Consider the following 23,930-nt stretch of genomic DNA (forward strand, 5'->3'; position numbering starts at 1 on the left):
ATGCCGGACTTATTTACTGAAGAACGCATTAGTTAGAAGAGTGCGCTGTACCTGGGAACTTTATCTGTCTTTTTACTATTTAATCTCATTTCTTTAAATTAGTGAAGTAATGTCAGTTTATTCTGCCCAGGAAAATAATGCAAAAGTATTAGAATGCCGGACTTATTTACTGAAGAACGCATTAGTTAGAAGAGTGCGCTGTACCTGGGAACTTTATCTGTCTTTTTACTATTTAATCTCATTTCTTTAAATTAGTGAAGTAATGTCAGTTTTTCTTCCCAGGAAAATAATGCAAAAGCATTAGAATGCCGGACTTATTTACTGAAGAACGCATTAGTTAGAAGAGTGCGCTGTACCTGGGAACTTTATCTGTCTTTTTACTATTCAATCTCATTTCTTTAAATTAGTGAAGTAATGTCAGTTTTTCTTCCCAGGAAAATAATGCAAAAGTATTAGAATGCCGGACTTATTTACTGAAGAACGCATTAGTTAGAAGAGTGCGCTGTACCTGGGAACTTTATCTGTCTTTTTACTATTTAATCTCATTTCTTTAAACTAGTGAAGTAATGTCAGTTTTTCTTCCCAGGAAAATAATGCAAAAGTATTAGAATGCCGGACTTATTTACTGAAGAACGCATTAGTTAGAAGAGTGCGCTGTACCTGGGAACTTTATCTGTCTTTTTACTATTTAATCTCATTTCTTTAAATTAGTGAAGTAATGTCAGTTTTTCTTCCCAGGAAAATAATGCAAAAGTATTAGAATGCCGGACTTATTTACTGAAGAACGCATTAGTTAGAAGAGTGCGCTGTACCTGGGAACTTTATCTGTCTTTTTACTATTTAATCTCATTTCTTTAAATTAGTGAAGTAATGTCAGTTTTTCTTCCCAGGAAAATAATGCAAAAGCATTAGAATGCCGGACTTATTTACTGAAGAACGCATTAGCTAGAAGAGTGCGCTGTACCTGGGAACTTTATCTGTCTTTTTACTATTTAATCTCATTTCTTTAAATTAGTGAAGTAATGTCAGTTTTTCTTCCCAGGAAAATAATGCAAAAGTATTAGAATGCCGGACTTATTTATTGAAGAACACATTAGCTAGAAGAGTGCGCTGTACCTGGGAACTTTATCTGTCTTTTTACTATTCAATCTCATTTCTTTAAATTAGTGAAGTAATGTCAGTTTTTCTTCCCAGGAAAATAATGCAAAAGTATTAGAATGCCGGACTTATTTACTGAAGAACGCATTAGTTAGAAGAGTGCGCTGTACCTGGGAACTTTATCTGTCTTTTTACTATTTAATCTCATTTCTTTAAACTAGTGAAGTAATGTCAGTTTTTCTTCCCAGGAAAATAATGCAAAAGTATCAGAATGCCGGACTTATTTACTGAAGAACACATTAGTTAGAAGAATGCGCTGTACCTGGGAACTTTATCTGTCTTTTTACTATTTAATCTCATTTCTTTAAACTAGTGAAGTAATGTCAGTTTTTCTTCCCAGGAAAATAATGCAAAAGTATTAGAATGCCGGACTTATTTACTGAAGAACACATTAGTTAGAAGAGTGCGCTGTACCTGGGAACTTTATCTGTCTTTTTACTATTTAATCTCATTTCTTTAAACTAGTGAAGTAATGTCAGTTTTTCTTCCCAGGAAAATAACGCAAAAGTATTAGAATGCCGGACTTATTTACTGAAGAACGCATTAGTTAGAAGAGTGCGCAGTACCTGGGAACTTTATCTGTCTTTTTACTATTTAATCTCATTTCTTTAAATTAGTGAAGTAATGTCAGTTTATTCTGCCCAGGAAAATAATGCAAAAGTATTAGAATGCCGGACTTATTTACTGAAGAACGCATTAGTTAGAAGAGTGCGCTGTACCTGGGAACTTTATCTGTCTTTTTACTATTTAATCTCATTTCTTTAAATTAGTGAAGTAATGTCAGTTTTTCTTCCCAGGAAAATAATGCAAAAGCATTAGAATGCCGGACTTATTTACTGAAGAACGCATTAGCTAGAAGAGTGCGCTGTACCTGGGAACTTTATCTGTCTTTTTACTATTTAATCTCATTTCTTTAAATTAGTGAAGTAATGTCAGTTTTTCTTCCCAGGAAAATAATGCAAAAGTATTAGAATGCCGGACTTATTTATTGAAGAACACATTAGCTAGAAGAGTGCGCTGTACCTGGGAACTTTATCTGTCTTTTTACTATTTAATCTCATTTCTTTAAATTAGTGAAGTAATGTCAGTTTTTCTTCCCAGGAAAATAATGCAAAAGCATTAGAATGCCGGACTTATTTACTGAAGAACGCATTAGTTAGAAGAGTGCGCTGTACCTGGGAACTTTATCTGTCTTTTTACTATTTAATCTCATTTCTTTAAACTAGTGAAGTAATGTCAGTTTTTCTTCCCAGGAAAATAATGCAAAAGTATCAGAATGCCGGACTTATTTACTGAAGAACACATTAGTTAGAAGAGTGCGCTGTACCTGGGAACTTTATCTGTCTTTTTACTATTTAATCTCATTTCTTTAAATTAGTGAAGTCATGTCAGTTTTTCTTCCCAGGAAAATAATGCAAAAGTATTAGAATGCCGGACTTATTTACTGAAGAACGCATTAGTTAGAAGAGTGCGCAGTACCTGGGAACTTTATCTGTCTTTTTACTATTTAATATCATTTCTTTAAATTAGTGAAGTCATGTCAGTTTATTCTTCCCAGGAAAATAATGCAAACGTATTAGAATGCTGGACTTATTTACTGAAGAACATGTTAGTTAGAAGAGTGCGCTGTACCTGGGAACTTTATCTGTCTTTTTACTATTTAATCTCATTTCTTTAAATTAGTGAAGTAATGTCAGTTTTTCTTCCCAGGAAAATAATGCAAAAGTATTAGAATGCCGGACTTATTTACTGAAGAACACTTTAGCTAGAAGAGTGCGCTGTACCTGGGAACTTTATCTGTCTTTTTACTATTTAATCTCATTTCTTTAAATTAGTGAAGTAATGTCAGTTTTTCTTCCCAGAAAAATAATGCAAAAGCATTAGAATGCCGGACTTATTTACTGAAGAACACATTAGTTAGAAGAGTGCGCTGTACCTGGGAACTTTATCTGTCTTTTTACTATTTAATATCATTTCTTTAAATTAGTGAAGTAATGTCAGTTTTTCTTCCCAGGAAAATAATGCAAAAGCATTAGAATGCCGGACTTATTTACTGAAGAACACATTAGCTAGAAGAGTGCGCTGTACCTGGGAACTTTATCTGTCTTTTTACTATTTAATATCATTTCTTTAAATTAGTGAAGTAATGTCAGTTTTTCTTCCCAGGAAAATAATGCAAAAGTATTAGAATGCCGGACTTATTTACTGAAGAACGCATTAGTTAGAAGAGTGCGCTGTAGGCCTATCTGGGAACTTTATCTGTCTTTTTACTATTTAATCTCATGTCTTTAAATTAGTGAAGTAATGTCAGTTTTTCTTCCCAGGAAAATAATGCAAAAGCATTAGAATGCCGGACTTATTTACTGAAGAACGCATTAGTTAGAAGAGTGCGCTGTAGGCCTATCTGGGAACTTTATCTGTCTTTTTACTATTTAATCTCATGTCTTTAAATTAGTGAAGTAATGTCAGTTTTTCTTCCCAGGAAAATAATGCAAAAGCATTAGAATGCCGGACTTATTTACTGAAGAACGCATTAGTTAGAAGAGTGCGCTGTACCTGGGAACTTTATCTGTCTTTTTACTATTTAATCTCATGTCTTTAAATTAGTGAAGTTATGTCAGTTTTTCTTCCCAGGAAAATAATGCAAAAGTATTAGAATGCCGGACTTATTTACTGAAGAACGCATTAGTTAGAAGAGTGCGCTGTAGGCCTATCTGGGAACTTTATCTGTCTTTTTACTATTTAATCTCATGTCTTTAAATTAGTGAAGTAATGTCAGTTTTTCTTCCCAGGAAAATAATGCAAAAGCATTAGAATGCCGGACTTATTTACTGAAGAACGCATTAGTTAGAAGAGTGCGCTGTAGGCCTATCTGGGAACTTTATCTGTCTTTTTACTATTTAATCTCATGTCTTTAAATTAGTGAAGTAATGTCAGTTTTTCTTCCCAGGAAAATAATGCAAAAGTATTAGAATGCCGGACTTATTTACTGAGAAACAGAAGAGTGCGCTGTACCTGGGGCCTGGCGGCCAGATGCACGTGCCACAGCTCGGCGTCGCCCGGCACCTTGGCGGTGCACGTCAGCTTGTCAGCGGAGGCGCCCAGGTAGTACCCCCGCGTCACGTTGCGCAGAGCCCATCGCCCGGTGCCGTCGTCCGCTACGGAGATCTGGAACTTGGAGCCAGGGTCTCGCTCCTCGCCTTCGCACGTGACGTTGCCGAACGAGTCCACCGCCAGGTACTTGTCCAGGTGCGAGCGCAGGTAGATGGTGGACTCGCTGCCGCTCGAGGAGGAGGGCTCCAGCGTCCAGATCTGCTTCTTCTTGAGCGACGCGCCGTTGGCATTGATCTTGAAGCCGAAGGTCTCGGCCGTGAGGTAGCGGAACTTGGAGTTGATGAGACCGATGGTCCAGCAGCCCTTGGGCAGGCTCTGCGAGATCAGCTCGCCCCCGCTTCCGTTCAGGTCGCCGTGGCCGTTCATGCCGTTCACTCCGTTCATTGTCGTGGATTCGAGGAGACAGCGGCGGGTCAGGGGTTCTGTGGAACAAGAAGAGCAACGCGTCAGAAACAAGAAACGGGCAGAGGAAGATATCATGTGAAGGCTCAGTATTACTGTGGAGGTTTTGTGGAAAAGAGAATTAAACCAAGGGATAAGCAAGCTAACAAGGAGGACACCAAAGAGAGGCTATCTGAACAAGAAAGTGGACCAGGCATGTCAGAAATCAGACACTGAAAGTGCAGGGTATGTGCGCGGAACGCCGGTCTGTGCAGATTGCGTCATTCACGTGTTGCTCTTACCAGTTCTTAGTCGGAGGGATGTACAAGAATCTATTCTGCGCTTCCAGTGTTCAATTAAATTGACATTTGGACATTATAAACAGACTTAGCAGAAGGAAAAAACACAATTATTGTCAGTGTCTATATTTGACAATAATTGTAACACAAGAAACAATAGACTTACTCAGTTACAATTCACAAAGCAGTCGTTTGTAAAGAATCATTTATTTACATGATTTGTATACAGTATTTGAAGAAAATATAAATATTGCAGTAATTTCGAAACAACAAAAAACGAACACAGTATTTCATTTTACGTAGTAGGTACTGATTATTTAAAATAATACTCTTTCATTGTTCCTCAAGCATTATTGGGGCCATTGGTGCACAAATGTTAAAGAAAATATTTTACTCCCAATTACATGCAATAGGACAATGTGAGGCTTTTACACTGGAATCATTTCCTCTTGCTGTAAATTAATATAAATTCACATTATTATTAATAAATTGGATAAATTAAGCTTGAGTTTAAATTTATATATAGTTTATGTGGAAAACGTTGAGAGCAAGTATCAGCAAGTTGGAAGCGTTACTGAATTGAGTTAAAAGAGTAGTTCACAAGCTGTGAAGCGAGGACATTTTCTTTATGTCAGGTTTAAAGATTTATTAACGTAAGTATTAGATAATATAGTAACGTAAGATGGAAAATTCGCCATTATGTATTATTTTTCCAGAAAAATTTTCCGCCTTAAAAATAGTTGCTTTCTTCCTTCCCTTACAACCTCAAGATCCTCACATATATTCTTCACTCAATATTCTCATCACTTATCAGCTTATCAAATAAAAGTTGTAAGTCGTCTAACCATTGATGGCTGTGTTAGTACAGACTCCAAAACAACATCATTGTCATGTTTGTCTTGCCGTGAGAGTACTCATTAAGAAATAAGAGCTGGCGAATATCATATTTTGAGAACTTTACTAATCTGATTTAAATTCTCACATCACTATTAGGTCCACATGATATGATGAAAACCTTTCATTTTAAAATAATTACTGTTGGCTGAGGAAAACATCATAACAGTTATGTTACATGATTCGTGATTTCTCTTCTTCCTTATATCTGTGGACTCCTCACTTTATTTTTCATAACGCATTCACAATCACAGCTCAATGAGCACCCGTACTGATCTGTGTTACTGAAACAAAAGCTGATCTGCTACTATAGGTACTGTACAGCCCTGTCGCATTCCCCTCCAAGCCGATTCACTCCCTCCAGGTAGGGGAATAGAAACTGCACATCGCACAGAGACAAGTGCACAATGTGCAGGGTTTTGACATGCCTGAACTAGACAAACTCGATAGCTTGAGCAAGAAATCGACAATGAAAACAAACTCAACGACTTAAGGGGGGGTGTCATGAATTTGTGTCAAATATCGATTTTTTTGAGAATATGTTTTTCGTAATCTACATGGTGTCATTCATATTGTGTCATATTTGAATGGTGAATTTGCAAAACGACTTAAGTCCACATTTTGGGGGTCTTGAGTTGAGAGCATGATTATGTTACTGTGTGCAAGGGGCATCGTTTAGTAGCAGAATGACTTTAATCCACGACTTTTGTATAGTTTTTCTTAGCAGCAGAATATTTGGTTAAGGGGTAAAACACCTTTAGTCATGGACTTAAGTTGTTTTTCCTGTCAAGTACTGAATAAACTTACATAATATGTAATTTTAATCGTACAATCGTATATTACATATGTACGTCACTGTTCCATAACAGAAAACCACAATTTAAGTCACACAGAGTTAGTGTGCACTCAATGTTGGTTGCTTGACGGTTGTCAGCCCACTTTGAGGTCTGTGGATATAGAGAGAAAAATTGGATCGGTGTCGGGTAGAGTTCCCGGGTAGCTCAGTTAGTAGAGCGTTTGTGCGTTTAACCAAAGGTCCCGGGTTCGTTACTCGGCCCCGGAACGATTTTTCCCTCGAAATTATTCAAATCAACTTCACAGGGAGTTATACCTGAAAGCTTGATTTGGATCATCTTTTTTTTCGCTTCAAAGCTGAGACTCGTTTCTTTTGCCGCTAAATCTCGCAAACAGCACTAGCGAAACTTCTACATGACTCGCGCGCAAATTTGAATTTGTGGACTGGAACGCTTTCGGTTAACCGATGTTCCAGTTGATCAGTATTCGGATAATCGATGCTCTACTTAGTTCAGTAATCTTACAGAAGTGTTAGCTTCATACAGTAAAAATTTCAAATAAATTGCATAATTAGAATTGATGCTATGGCTTTCATATACAAAGGGCATAATTGTTAAATATTTATAATATATTCACATGCACAAGTCTTACTGTTAGGTATTCCATTATATTTTTCCATTGAACACAGTTCTTTATATTTATGCACACAACATTTCATGCTTTTGGCTTAAAAACTGTGGTTCTAATGACTTTTTAAAGAAAAAGTTGTATTTTCAATAACATCCCCCTCTTAAGCAAGAAACTCTGGTACTGAAACAAGAAACTTATTTTAAGCATAACACACGGCAAAATAATCGAGAAAATTCTACAAAAGAATTAAAAAAATGAGGTAATTTAAGCAAGTAACACTAAAATTTGAGAAAAGAAAGCGGAAATATAAGCAAAGAACGCGGAAGTTTAAGAAAATAATTCTTAACGCTGAAATTTAAGAAAATAATTCTTAACGCTGAAATTTAAGCAAGTAAAGCCCAATTTTAAGCAAGTAGGCTGAAATTTAAGTAATGCCGAAATTTAAGCAAATAACGCGGACATTGAAGCAAAGGACGTTAAAATTTTTTGCATAGAGTAAATGGTGTGCCTGTATGACATGGTTCAAACTCCCAAAAGTCTCGAACCACGTTGAACATCATAAAACGATGAGACAAGCAACAAATCGACAGAGGAAAATCTGAAAAGGGAAAACGGAAAAAAAAAAGATGAGCGAGAAAAACAACGAGAAGAAGTAACGTTGCAAAAGAAATACTCTAAGTTAAAAAAAAAAATAAGTGGCGGTTGTTAAGAGGACATAGCTGCAGAAGATTAAAACTTCTTTAAAATTACTTAATGTACCACCGTCAATGCAGGTCAAACGATCACATGACATTAAAACAAAGTGAAACTCTAAATGGCAAGACCATTAAGAAGAGATCATGAGAGAATAAAAACGCCTGTCAGGCACGTAGCAAGAGGCGTGACTAGGAGACAAGCACAAGTTCCTGTTACCAGATTACACGATGTCATCAGCCAAACAAACGGGTATCTTCTGGGTTCTTATTCTTACTACGACTTCGACACCCAGACTGTAAGTACAATTACCACGACGATATGACTGGCGCAAGCAATAAATCATGTTTGATAGCAAAATTAATTAAACTCACGAAAAAAGTGATATCTAATTTTTAAAATATTAATTCAGCGTGTAATACTTAATGAAGTTGCCAAGATTTGTTTTATCAAGATTTTCAACTACAGAAATTATCTCATATCTAGTTGAAATTTGTTAAACCTGGTCTAAAACCGGTCAAAATCAGATCAAAAGTGGTCCAAACCCGGTAAAAACTGGTTCCAACCTGGCAAACCTGATCCAAATTCGGTCAAAAGTGGTTCAAATCCGGAAAAAAATGATATAAATTCAGTAAAAACTGACCCAAATCCAGCAAAAAAAAAAAACGATCCAAGCCTAGTAAAAAGCTGACCCTAACCCGATAAAAAGCTAACCCAAACTCATAAAAAAAAACTGATCCAAATTTAGTCAAAACTGATTCAAACCAAGTCATAACTAATCCAAATTGGTCGAAACTAGCTCAAGCCCTGTCAAAACTGATCCAAATTCGGACAAAACTGATTTGACCCAGATAAGCCCAAAAATTTTGTTGTGATAAAAATACAGTAGCACATTAGTTACTCTCAAAAATCGATTAAATGATGTTGAAATAAACTGAAACAAGGAACGTATATTTTCTAAAGCTAACAAATACTACCAACATTATCGCACAACATATATAAAATGTCCCTAACACCAACAATGACATAATATCCGAAGGCACTGCAACTGTCCTTAAAAAAGGACGATGGGAAAATCTGGGTTAAGGGGAGAGGATGGTACTTTTTGGTGAAAAATGAGCAAATTAAAAAAAAAATCTTTAAAATACTCTGTGATATGTGTGGAATGCATAGCATAATATTTTGTGGGTATTTGATGTTGAGACGCCATTTTTAAACTTCCTGCGCTATGGATTTTTAAATCACTCGCCCCCTTTTATCGGTTTACGGTAACTTAATTTTTTTGCTACATTGCCAGACAAAAATGGATATAACGTCTGAACTATTAAAGCTACATGCATGAAATTTAGAACACCCATTCTTTAGACTATTGGGAAACTTTTCTCTGTAACAGAATTTTGTTAATTGATTTCATTTTAAAGCTACATCCGTTTGTTTGCAAGAAAGGAAATCAGAAAAGTGTTATTAAATTTTAATTTTTTATTTCACAAAGGTAGGGACAAATATCAAAATTCTGTTACAGACAGTTTGTAGAGCATGCTTTTTCAAGTACATTGCAAAAAACTGGATGAATCTACCTTTAAAAATGGTTTAGATATATCGGTTTTAGTAAAGTCCTGCACTGGATATATATTTTTTTCAAATCTGGGCCCTCAAATAATTTTTTTTTTCAAAATATTTATTTTTGGTTGAGTTCCTATAGCTATGAGCTCTCTACATACAAAAAATTAATACTGTACACCAAATAAGAAAAAAAGTTTTAAAAAATACCATCCTCTCCCCTTAAAATGTAAATTGTTTTATTTAACGACGCTCGCAACTGCCGTGATTATATCAGCGTCGCCGATGTGCCGGAATTTTGTCCCGCAGGAGTTCTTTTACAAGCCACTAAATCTAGTGACATGAGCCTGTCGCATTTAAGCACTTTAAATGCCATCGACCTGGACCGGGAACGAACCCGCAACCTTGGGCACAGCAGGCCAGCGCTATACCGCCTGCACCACCCAGGCCGACTCAAAACTAATTGAAATCCGGTTAAAACTTATCTAAATTCGGTAAAAACGGACCTAAATTCGGTAGAAACGGATCTAAATTCGGTAAAAACTGGTTCAAACCATGTCAAAACTGATTTAAATTCGGTAAATATTGGTTCAAGCCCTGTCAAAACTGATCTAAGCTGGTCAAAGCTGGTTCAAATCCGGTCAAAACATCCAAATTCGGCCAAAACTTGTAAAAAAAACTTGTCAAACCTGATCAAAATTCAGTCAAAACTGGTTCAAACCCGGTCAGAACTGATTCAAATTCAGTTAAACTTGTCCAAACCTAGTTAAGAGTGATGCAAACCTGGCTAAAACATGTAAAAATCTCTTTAAAACACGTTAGAACCTGGTCAAAATTGTTCACAGAGCAACAAAGGCAATGTTAGAGATGCTTCGACTATTGCTAAATCGATGATTTCTTTTGCTTCCGAGTAATTTGAATTATAGAAGTATATTTTGCAAATGAAATACCATTCCTGCCACTACCACAAACTTTTTCAAGATGAAGCCAAACCATTTCCAGAAACATTTCACATCATAAGTGAAACATAGCGCTCATTCAGTAATTTGATGCTAAGCAATGAAGACAGTAGGAACACTCTAATGAATTTGTGAATTATACGCTTCAGAAATTTAGTCCAAGATCTGAATTCATTGAAAAAATGCATGTCTGAAATTTCAGTTTTGCACATAACGCAATAAATCAGACAGAATTACAAACATCAATTAGCTGTACACTAAAACCTTTGAATAATGACTTCATAGTTTTCAAGCTTAGATCTAATAGGCGCCTCAGATATGAAAGAAGGCTACATTTATGTGACATTCCTTGAAGGATATGTTTATTAATTTACGTTCGTGTAATAAATATTAATTTTTTTTCTTAATGTTGATATTTGAAAATAACTTCATCCTTCAATAGAAATTATGTCATGGATCAAAATTAATTTTCATCAAAGTTCTGGTAAGAGCTTTTTTTGACGTGGTATACGTCATTCTCCGCACGAAGTATAGGTACCCGTTCCGGAATCTTCGGTGAAACAAAAAATGGCAGAATTCCAAATGCTTAATGAACATAATATATGATATTGTTATTAATAGTTAGGCCATTAACCAATGTAAAACTTGTATGACTAGCCCAATGACGTCACCTACCCTCGCTACGGGCATGGTGCGCTGAAGTTGCGTATAAAATTAGTCCTGCAACGCTGCCTTCCTTAGTAATATCTCGGCATCGAGAGCAGCTACAGCTCTCTTATTATAGACCCAGACTCTCAATTTATTAACCGAATCAAAAACAAAACATTAAAAGTAACATTACTGTAGTTTCACTCCCGAAAATGGGTGACGAATTCCATACGCTGGTGTATCCCTGATATAGCACAGATTTCTTTTTAATATAGGCATACATACGATGGCCTGCAACATAGTTCCTATGTTTGTCTTTTTCATCCATGATGTAGTCAAGGTCACGAACTCGCAAGATCAATGGCCCCTCATCTGCGTTTAAATAAAGACCAAACTAAATTGAAATACGACTACTGTGAACATTTAAGGAGCAGATAAGCTTCATACGATGTAAACTACAAAAAACAACAGCTTTCTTTGCATTCTTTTGACCGTATAACTCATAAAGTATCAAACTTATCTTCTCTGGTCAACATTATAAACAAATGAACTCTTAATAGCAACAACATTCAAGAGTTGAAAGCTGCACATCGGCCAGCTGTCGCACACGTAACCATGGTGACCCCGTGTCCTCAAGGTCATCGAGGCTTACTTGCCGTTACATCAAGGATGAGGAAACTCTGGCCCGCGGTCTATTTGCGGCACGCGAGATTTTTTATTGATCGTTGCCAAGAACAGAATATTACCGACTATGGTAGTAAACGAGAGAATCAACCTATAAAAGCGAGATGTTCCTTTTAAGGAAATCAGAGTTGAAAACTAGTTCTTATTTTTAGATTTTTGTGATCTTCATTAAACATTTCATTCTGAACCGAGTGATATATGGACTCTGGATGTTGCACTAATTTTAAAAGTTTTCTTTTTAAGCTTTTAAACGTACGTTTATACAGGGACATCATTTTATTTTTACTTCAATATTTATTCAACCGTCCTCCACACAGGTCCAAGACCGCATATACAGTCATAGTAGCCTTACGGTCATAGTAAGCAGTACATTCCAAAAATATTTTCGCGTTTTCCAGTGACGAAAGAGCTTTCAATATTGAATCATTTTCGCACAGGTATTGTCGTCCATTTGCCTACGTCGTATCCCGGTTTCCCCCACCAGCTTTTATTCGCCAGCTGGTGGCTAGGCTGTCTTAGCTCTTTTCTGAGACCATTAATTTCTGATTGGGAATTGGACGTCTACGTAATATTATACAATTGTTTAAAATAACTTAAATAAAAGGGCCTCGTTAAGTAATTAACTGTCACGTGATTTCCCCTCTTTCTACGACGCTGCGACGTAACCACTTGGACGAACAGTAGATAGCATGTATGAGTAATTTTATCTTTTCGGATCGGGTAGAAGTGAAGATTGAATTTACAGTACGTAAGGTCTCTTTTATAGAGTAGGTACAGAATTATTTCAACATGAGTTACTAGTACGAAGGACGAAACTGCTAATTGGGATTAGGTACAATAGTCTATAGTGCGATAATATGCACATTAGAACTGAAGCCTGTATCGAAATGAACGGCCACCATTTTCAAAAATGTGTTTAAATATCCATATTATGATTATTTTTCAATTTAAGTTCATTCTCTATATTGTACGCTAATGTGCTGTAGACAGTATAATATACACTGCATAATGAATACGTTCGCATGGACAGCTAAGTTCGTGAGTAACAACACTCATTGTTAATACTGCACTGTATTTTGATTAAACAAAATACCTAATGAAAATTATCAAACTCAAAATCGCGATATTTCGTAGTTTACGTAAATGGATGAACTACTTTTCTTCCCTCCTATACCTAGTAAAGTGATTTGTTTGTACATTACGCGAGTATCATCGAACTCCAGTCGTGGAAGTGGGTAGCAAACGGCGCTGATCCAAAGATATAGCCAAGTTAATATTTAAAATGTTAGTAAAAATAAAATGATGTCCCTGTATAAGACACCGTAATGTAAGCTGTTTCTTGAAAGACTTTTCTTTTATATAAAAAATATGTTAATAAAGAGATTAAAAATCGAGCGAGTTAGCTCAAAAGCAAACATTCCTATGGGGCAAATGAAGTTTTTTTTTTTTCTTCCACCATGCTAATAATGTCAAAACAAGTGCTTATACAAATTTTGGTCACTCGAGCGCAATTACGAGGGCCGTCCAGAAAGTAAGCTTGCCTGTGGCCGTTTACAGAAAGAAAACACAATTTCATGGAAATATATATTGAAACAGATATAGCAATAGTTGAACTATTTTTCAACATATCCCCCACCGGAATTGAGACATTTGTCATACCATGGTATCAACTTTTGTATCCTTGTGTCGTAGAAGTCTGCAGCCTGGGATCGGAACTAGTATGTGACAGTCGTCTGTACCTCTCTGTTGATTCCATGGTATGATAAATGTGTCAATACCGGTGGGGAATATGTTAAAAAATAACTCAATAGTTACTATATCTGTTTCAATATATCTTTCTATGAAATTGTGTTTTATTTTTGTAAACGGCCCAAGGGAAACTTACTTTCGGTACGATCCTTGTAATCGCACTGAGTCGCAAAATTTGTAGGCCTAAGCACTTGTTTTGACATTATTAACATGGTGAAAGAAAAAAAAAATCTTTTTTTACCTGCCTCCATGAGAATCTTTGCTTGTCAGACGATAGCGTTTGGGACACATTCGGGAGGTCCCGGGTTCTCTTTAATAGATTTTTTGTTAAGTTTATTTATACACGCTTCAACCTCTGCAGTTATATCTCGTGTTTAGGATCTGTGGGTATATCAGTATGACCGCTTTTACTAGTGTTGAGTTCCTGTTTCTATTGTGTGTTGTAGATGGCTTGTGTTCATGTAACTGATTAATGTGATGAATCATGATAATTATGTAAGTTTCCAATCCGGCATTTGCCTTTATGGCTAAGGGAAACTGTGTAAAACCTCAGTCAGTTTGGTCGACCACGGGATTTGAACCCGGGACCTCCCGAATGCGAGTACCAAACGCTACCGTCTGAGCCAACTCGCTCGGTAAATTTGTTATTTTGTTTCATTTGAAAAATATGTCTTCATATTTCTATAAAAAGAATTACCTCTAAAACTCATTCGTAAAATGTAATTTTTAATTTTTCAGGAATTTGGTGTATCAAGTCTAGAACAAATTTATAAGCAAACATTGCTGAGTTACTTCCATAAAAATCATAATAAATTTAAATTTGATCCTCATGATACCACACGAGACAAAACTACAGTTTCTTTCTAAATACTTCCAAATGCCACACAACTGCTGGATTAAAACACAGCAGAAATTTTGGACCCAAAATATATAATGCATTAATTAGAGCTCACCCTGAGCTAAGTATACTTAACACACATAGATTTAAGAAACAAATCAGATTAATTATTTAATTGTTTAAGCTAATTGAGTTAAAACTGATAGGCCTACTCCAATATTTAGGTACTTTTGTATTTTCTATTTGTATATAGACCCTATTATTACATGCTGTATTATTTTACCATTTATTAATGTTATTGTGCTCAATGAACTCTCTTAATTTTGTGATATATTTTGTATAACTGATCTGAACTGCGCCCGAGCACGAGCTTCTGCTCTTTCGGGCTGCAATGCCTAATGTAGCTCAAGTGTAAAGTATTAAATAAATAAATAAATAAATAAATAAATAAATAAATAAATAAATCTTAAAATTTTGAACACCAATACTGAAACTGTACAACAGACATTTTTAAGAATGTGTTTTTAAGAATAAAACGTAAGAGAGATTTTGAATTTATCTTAAAAAATGGCTGAGATATAGCCATTTTTGTGGAATTACTGTATCCCGTTTTTTTAATTGTGCCTCCAAATTCTTTTTGAAAAACTATCTCGAATTTAAGTTACATATTTCTACATATAAAAAATAAAACTGTTCATCACTTAGGAAAAAAAATAATTAAAATTTAACCATCCTCTCCCGTTAATATCTGATTTTATTTTAGTGGTTCGTGAATAAAAAACAGAATTCCCCACCTCTGCCTTCAAGCTTTACATATACTTCAAAAACAGACATCAACACGATTTTCGCTCCATTCTACGAGTAAAGGCGCACGCCTGAGACAAATAGTCTTACTTAGTTCTTATTTATGACAATCGTGGTCCCCTTCGGATACCCGCACATCACGAATTCGTGAATTAAATGGCGCCGCAAATCTCCTCTCGTGCGCAAAATCATAGCAACTGCGAAAAGAAAGGTTTATGCCTTCTGACAGCTTGGCAGCTGCTCAAAGATAGCATCGTGCTCAACAATTCCTCTGCCCGTCACATGAACACCGGCAGCAACCGCTAGCTGGAAGTTAGGAATGTGGCAACGCTGCGCTTTAAATACAGTCATTACCATTGCTACGATTTGAAGAGCACACTGAAAGCTCGTTATTTGCGTAGGCGGTCAGCCATTAAAAATTTGTATAGTCCGAGCGTCCAATTAATACCCAGGCGGAAGGTTTTGGAGACTTGAAAATGCATTGTAATGATAAATATTGATATTACGATGATCTTTCCTACAATTTAAATTATTTCTTCATTTATTTATTTCATTTATCTTTACTAGTATTGACAGAGTTAAGGCCCTAAGGCAGGCATGTCAACTGATGCCCACAGGAGCAAGCGCGCGCTTTAGAGCCCAGGAGAGCCTGAGCGCTTTACAGCGGAAAGGAAAGAGACAGACGAAAGAGGTGGTATATGCCGCTTGGTCGAGCTATATTCAGGGATGGCCAGCATTGATTCAATAGATAAAGGGAAGAGAACTTATTAAAACTGTATCCATGGTAATTTTTAGATTTGTCTGAGAAGTATAAGTGCATTATAAGAATGTAAATTTTAATTTTAATGTTCATTTTTCACAAGTTTGATTTTTTTATTCAAAAGAAATGTTTTCTCAACTTTTCGTATAGAAAAGTGAAATTTTCAGGTATAGGCCTATTTATTTAGTAGCCTTACAGAATGTTTTCGTAAATCTAATATACCGTAGGCTATATACGTATTACTGAAGATAGTGTATTGAAAATTTTGAAAATATTCGCATGGAAATTGTTTGTAAGGAAATGAATTAACAAAGCAACTACTGTTACATCATAAGCAAAAGATACGTGCCCATGTGTTGTAAAAATGTCAGCTCTATAGCTTCAGCAGATTTCGAGAAAATAATATAATATTCTGATGATAGGAAGTTGCTCACAAATTTAATATCACCTTAAAAGCATAATGCGATAAGAGTTTTGTTATGTAATATTAGTTACACTTAAAACAGATACGGTACCTAGGTAACTTTGCTTTGTAATGTAATATTGTTTTGATTAGTTTATTGATTACTTTTGTAAAGCTAAAGATACCATCAATATAAATTCCAACTTATCATGTCATACTCAATCTCTTTCTTTGGAATATCACTTTCTTTATGAATGATGTGTTTCATCCACTTAACACAGTATAATATTATACTACTATGGAATTTAAGTAAATATTCCTTCTTAACTCTCTATTATGTTATTAAGATTTGAAACACAAGTGCAATATTAAGAAATCAGTGTTAGTACTTTTGTTTTACAGACAATATAGATAATATTAAACAGAAAGAAGCCATATAAAAATAACGACATAAAATATCACGTTCCGTTTGAAGTTTGTGCACCAGTGTTTCCTTAATCCAACAGGTTGCTTATTCATATACACAACCATTCCTCTTTCCATACTTAGCGCTTGCTGCCCGCGCACGATGTCAAGGTCAGAAAAATACGCTTGCTTTGACATTACTGCCCTAAGGCCTTCTATTCCACTCAACCACTATAAAAATACGTATCAAATATAAATAACATGTCATACATAAAAAGATATGAACTTATAAGTAGGGACCGTTTTCTGTCCCAGTGCGTACGGAGATAAGATTAACTGTTCATACACTATATTGGCGTGATATGTTGGCGCGTAGCACAGGTACTATGAGGGAACACTTGCATCTTGTTTGTTCTGTAGTTAAGGTTCTATTTATGGTTCAAAACTTGATCTTGGAGGCTGTTGAAAATGCACTCCAGTAATAAAGACTGATTTTACGATGACCTTCGCTACAATTTAAATTATTTGTGCATTTATTTATTTTGTTGGCATTTTGTTCTGTTGGGTAACAAGACGAAGACCACAGTCATAGGAAGAAAAGTAAAGAAGGTAAACTTGCGAATTCTAATTGAGGCAATAGAGCAAGTGGACAGCTTCTAATACTTGAGGTGTACTATAAGCAGTAACATGAGCTGTTGCCAGGAAGTCAAAAGGAAAATAGCAATGGCAAAAGACCTTTTAATAGAAAAAGAAGCATCTTCTGAGGACCTCTGGAGAAAGAACTACAGAAGAGACTAGTGAAGTGCTTTGTGTGGAGTGTAGCATTGCATGGGGCAGAAACATGGATATTACGACGAAGTGAAGAGAAACGACTAGAAGCATTTGAAATGTGGATATGGAGAAGGATGCAGCGTGTGAAATGGACAGACAGAATAAGAAACGAAGCTGTGTTGGAAAGAGTGGGCGAAGAAAGAATGATGCTGAAACTGATCAGAAAGAAGAAAATGAATTGTCTGGGTCACTGGTTTAGAAGAAACTGCCTTATGAAGGATGCACTGGAAGGAATGGTGAACGGGAGAAGAGTTCGGGGCAGAAGAAGATATCAGATGATAGACATTAAGATATATGGATCATATGAGGAGACAAAGAGGAAGGCAAAAAATAGGAAAGACCTGCCCTTGGGCAGAACACTATGAATGAATGAATTATGTATTTAATGTATGTTTACTGGCATTAGTAGAGTTAAGGCCATAAGGCCTTCTCTTTCACTCAATCAGTATAAAAATACATATCAAATATAAAACAACATCAATACAGAAAAAGAATGTAATACTGATGTTAATGATAATAATGATAATAATAATAATAATAATAATAATAATAATAATAATAATAATAATAATAATAATAATAATAATAATAATAAAATATAGATGTATTTGGTTACACGTCATTCTAAAAAAGTTAAACCTGTACAATTTAGCGTTTAATAAGATAATTTGGATCGAAAGAATGATTAACATAATGTGGGAAAATTTATATATCAAAAATAAAAAATCATATTCTACAAAAGTAATATTTGAAGGATGATCATCGTAGAAATTTCTTCCACGCTTCGTTATCATTTTTACAGCGAGTAATTACATACAATCAGTGTTGGCAACTCCAATTCCTGGAAGGCCTTAAGAAAACTATTCTGAACGCTGAAGTCGTAAAAAATACCTGTATCACGGATGATGAATACTATAGCTATTTTTGTCTCGTGAGAAGTTAAAAAGTCGATTAAATTCTATATCAACTGTAGTGTAATGTGTAATATTTTGTCACTAAATAGAAGTTCAAATTCACTAGGTTTGCAAGACTGCTCAAATCAACCTGGAAACACGTGTCACCATCTAACGGCCAAATTTAAAGCGTGCTTTCGAATGTTTAGCTATTGGATAGATGGGTCTGCTTTCAGAAACGGACACAGACTTATCTATTGCATAAAGTTATGGAACAGATAGTTATGGAATACATTATCTCGAGTTTTACGCAACTGGGCAATATGTTCGCATTTCTTCCAGAAGTTTCAGATGTCAGTAGAAGGAATACATGTAACAATGCGTTACCATTTCGCGTCACTTCTCACAGCCAACCTTCAGACAGTGAGGCCAGAGTTTTATCTTGAGAAGTTAAAAAGTCGATTAAATTCTATATCGACTATAGTAAATGCGTAATAGCAATATTTTGTAACTAGGTAAATAGAAGTTCAAATTCACTAAGTTTGCAAGACTGCTCAAATCAAACTGGAAACACGTGTCACCATCTAACGGCCAAATTTAAAGCATGCTTTCGAATTCATAGCTATTGGATAGATAGATCTGCTTTCAGAAACGGACACAGACTTATCTATTCCATAAAGTTGTGGAACATATAGCTCTAGAATACATTATCTCGAGTTTTACGCAACCGGGCAACATATCTGCATTTCTTCCAGAACTTTCAGATGTCGGTAGAAGGAATATCCGTAACAATGCGTTACCATTTCGCGTCATTTCTCACAGTTAACCTTCAGACAGCGAGGCCAGAGTTTTATCTAGAGAAGTTAATAAGTCGGTTAAATTCTATATCGACTAAACATTACTATTACCCATTAAGTGTAATAGTAATATTTTGTCACTAGGTAAATAGAAGTTCAAATTCACCAAGTTTAGAAGACTGCTCAAATCAAACTGGAAACACGTGTCACCATCTAACGGCCAAATTTAAAGCGTGCTGTCGTATGCATAGCTATTTGATAGGTCTGCTTTCAGAAACGGGCACAGACTTATCTATTCCATAAAGTTATGGAACATATAGCTCTAGAATACATTATCTCGAGTTTTACGCAACCGGGCAACATATCTGCATTTCTTCCAGAACTTTCAGATGTCTGTAGAAGGAATATACGTAACAATGCGTTACCATTTCGCGTCACTTCTTACAGTCAATCTTCAGACAGTGAGGCTAGAGTTTTATCTTGAGAAGTTAGAGAGTCGATTAAATTCTATATCAACTATACTAAATGTGTAATAGTAATATTTTGTCACTAGGTAAACAGAAGTTCAAATTAACCGAGTTTGCAAGACTGCTCAAATCAAACTGGAAACACGTGTCACCATCTAACGGCCAAATTTAAAGCGTGCTTTCGAATGCTTAGCTATTGGATAGATGGGTCTGCTTTCAGAAACGGGCACATACTTATCTATTCCATAAAGTTATGGAACACATAGCTCTAGAATACATTATCTCGAGTTTTACGCAACCGGGCAATATATCCGCATTTCTTCCAGAAGTTTTGGATGTCAGTAGAAGGAATATACGTAACAATGCGTTACCATTTCGCGTCACTTCTCACAGTCAACCTTCAGACAGCGAGGCCAGAGTTTTATCTTGAGAAAAATCAGTCGAGGTCATAAACTGTGTTATTAGATTAGCGAAGGAGACATCAGCTTCATTACGAAGCCGTTGCAACTCAACTAGACGCAATTAAATCCAATAACATGTAACAGCCGACTTCAGACTCTTCAATTTTCCTTTTATGTACTCCACACCAACTGCAGCCGTTATGGGAACTCAGCTGGCCTTTGCCCCCAGTAATTAATTGAGATATGGCTTCCAGCAACAGCAAAACATTCTGCTGGGTTGTGTTACTCTTTGATGAACAACTTCAGATACGTCAAGGTTATCAAATTTTGCCTATCACAAATCGCGTTAAGTGATTCTACGTTGAGTATCGAGTCTGAAAGTTCTGTGTGGATGCTGCATGGTAGTGGACAGTGTAAAAATGGGATAATTCCTCTTATACAAACGTAATCAGAGTCTGTGCACAAAAATATAGGTTATGCTACCTGTAACTCCTGTACAAAGTTTAATAAAAATCTGTTAGGAGAGACGTTTGTTTGTCTACATTCTTTCTCTATGAAGGAGTAGTTTCTGTTACACATACATAGAGTAGTACACAAAAAACATATGCTCTCTGTAATTTTTGTACAAAGGTTTATCAAGGTCTGTTAGGAGAGAAATTAATTTCGTTTAAATGCACCTCCTATGTAGAGGCAGTTCCTCTTATATAAACGTAATCAGAGTTTGTACATAAAAATATATGCTATCTCTAACTTCTGTACAAAGTTTAATTAAAACTCGTTAGAAAGGTGAGAAGTTAGTAATTTTTATAAATGGGTAGAGAAACATTGAAAGATATGCGAAACATATCCTTGCAAGGGAGTTTGGAGCTGAGAAAAACTGAATATGTGAGCTCCAAGCATGTTGGCCACTTGTCTCACTCCGAGTTTATCCGTTCCACTGAAGGAACTCTAGAAAATTTTGACGAGGAAAGCTAAAAATGGACGTAATCTAACAGTTATCATATGAGAAGCATGACATAACAGCATCACAGGACAGGAACGCCGAAATATGTTAAAAGCTGCACAATGAGTGCGACTGCTGCAGTTCTCGCAAGAGAAGAGTTCCGAGCCCTTACACTGTGCGAGTGACACTGTACTGTACTGAAAACAATATGCGAAAACCAAAGCTTCTATTTCGAAGGCTCTAATTTAGAAAAGAGCCGAAACTTTTGTGAGAAGTAAAATGTAGATCCGTCATCCGTTATTTTCTTTCCGAGCTCATCCAGACATTTCTTTTAGCGCCTTAGGAAAACCACGGGGGGAACCACAGGATGGATGAATTGTCTCAATTTAGGAGGCTAGACAATTGGCTCTTAGGTGACTCTACTGAAATAAGGCTCGATTGATTCTAAGGGCATTATTTGGGAAGAGTGGATGTTATTGTAATAGCCCGAGCTGAATTTCATTGGGGAAAACATCGAAGCATATTAAATAGGGAATATAGCGAGACGGACCGCGTAGACAACCACTGTTTCCATGGTACCACCGTCCAGTGACGTAATATTATTAACTAGCCGTACCCGTGCGCTCCGCTGAACCCGTTAGAAATAAATATAAAGTAATTATTTATTTACAAATGGCTTCTAAGGAACCCGAAGGTTCATTGCCGCCCTCACATAAGCCCGCCATCGGTCCCTATCCTGTGCAAGATTAATCCAGTTTCTATCATCATACCCCACCTCCCTCAAATCCATTTTTATATTATCCTCCCATCTACGCCTCTATTTAATTATATAATTAAAATAGGACATTTGATCCAAGGAACATTCGTGTTGGTAGAAGGATAAATCGTTTATTATGTTACTTAATTTAAATTGAATTAAAAAAATAAAATGCGATCATTTTGATCCAGAGACCACTCATTTGGCCATAAAAATTAGTTTAGGAAATACAGGAAACGAATATACAGAATAGCCTATCAAGTTTTCTGTGCATAAGAATCTATTTTAATCTTACCTGTCCTCGATTCACTCAGGAGTTACTGTGATAACATTATAGCATTATGTCCATCTAGAGAAACTACACTTTCCAATGGTGAATTGATAATTAATTATACAAATCGGTTAATTTAGCTTCCGATATTACTTCATAGAAACGCAGAAACATTATCTGTAGGCTATCTTTCATAGCTTTCGATTGTTGCTGTCCAAGGCCCCTTATAGACGAAGTCATTTGTTTTTTAATTCATTACACGGCCTTAAGATGGCAGTTATTTTAATTTTAAACTCATTTATCTCATTAAATATCAGTCCTATCAAAATTTTTTAAGGAATAAAACTTATCGCAAATTATTTTTAAAGAAACTTTTGTTATGTAACATTTTTCACAAAAACCAATAATAAGCGAAATATTTCGATTTATTTAATTCAGGCCCCCTTATAACTCCCCTTTTAAATAATGTATTTTGAATGCCATATAGCCTAAAATCTAAGTTACAACGAACTTAATTTATATTCCAATTTTCATCGAAATCCGTTCAGCCATTATCACGTGAAAAGGTAACAAACATACAGACAGACAGACATACATACAAACAAAAATTTCAAAAAAGCGATTTTCGGTTTCAGGGTGGTTAATTATATATGTTAGGACCAATTATTTTTGGAAAATCGAAAATTACCAGAAAAATTTCGGCTACACATTTATTATTAGTATAGATGTAAAAGAAAACGCGACACTTTTATCCATATAAGATTCCGCTTCGACATTTCACGTTAAAAAACTACAAACAGTACTGAATATCATTCTCAACTTGATATAAGAAATGTGCTGTAAACCCACGAGAGAGCACCTTCTTCGTGACACTCACTTTTTGTCATATAATTACAGCAGCACGAGTCTCTGCCTGAATGATTGGTATAATTATTAAACCTTGAGACATCTCTGCGTCACAGAATCAATAACACCAACAACTAATTTCCATCTCTCTTGGCGACGTATGCTTCATTTCTCTTCAGAAAATAATGCACACACATGCAATGCAGTGCTCTCATCGCTAGAGAAGGCAAGCATGATAGACACAAAACAGTAACCATTATGGTGGTAACTGAAAGACAATGTACTAGAGATGAACAAAACGAACTGCCGCTCTCGCTCGCTGTGTTCGCTGCATTTGTCTTTCGAGTCTCGTCTCGTTATTCTCGTGCGCTTCAAGTCTCGATCGTCATTCTCGAAATAGCATTTGGTCGGCGTGGAAAGATTTCGTAGCTTTGAATAACATACATCATTGAAATAAATAACATAAATATTTAAATGAGACAAAAAGACAAAATAGAACAGTATCTTAGTTATCAAAGTTTTTTTTTTTTTTTTTTTTTTTTCGTTGTTGGTAACTCTATAGCATCTATTAGATGATTTATGGTTGTGCTAACAGATGGAGTTACTTGTCAACAATGTGATGCTGAAACGTGTGTTTAGGTTACTGCCCAGCGACAGTCCTGATGTATTTTTTTTATATTTGTGATGATTGGTTAATTAATATTAACCCTGCACACTCACAATCACACTCACATTCATACAAATTTCCAGACTCTAGACACCCAGGGAATTCCTCTTCTTCAAGAAAAATTCATGTTATCAAAGTGTTCTGATTCTATTATAATATATTACTTACTTACTTACAAATGGCTTTTAAGGAACCCGAAGGTTCATTGCCGACCTCACATAAGCCCGCCATCGGTCCCTATCCTGTGAAAGATTAATCCAGTCTCTATCATCATATCCCACCT

The 23,930-nt window shown here is 35.8% G+C and overlaps 1 protein-coding gene across 1 annotated transcript in view; it reads right to left on the reverse strand.

Moving 5' to 3' along the window:
* The window catches only part of sn (fascin domain-containing protein singed), a 257,666-nt gene that overhangs the window by 165,099 nt on the left and 68,637 nt on the right, over nt 1–23,930 (reverse strand). The window contains exon 2 of the mRNA XM_069836225.1: nt 4,174–4,694. Within this exon, the coding sequence (XP_069692326.1) occupies nt 4,174–4,656 (483 nt within the window). The 5' untranslated portion in view covers nt 4,657–4,694. The remainder of the gene's footprint in view (nt 1–4,173; nt 4,695–23,930) is intronic.

This window comes from Periplaneta americana, chromosome 9, assembly GCF_040183065.1.
Source record: "Periplaneta americana isolate PAMFEO1 chromosome 9, P.americana_PAMFEO1_priV1, whole genome shotgun sequence".
NCBI lineage: Eukaryota > Metazoa > Arthropoda > Insecta > Blattodea > Blattidae > Periplaneta > Periplaneta americana.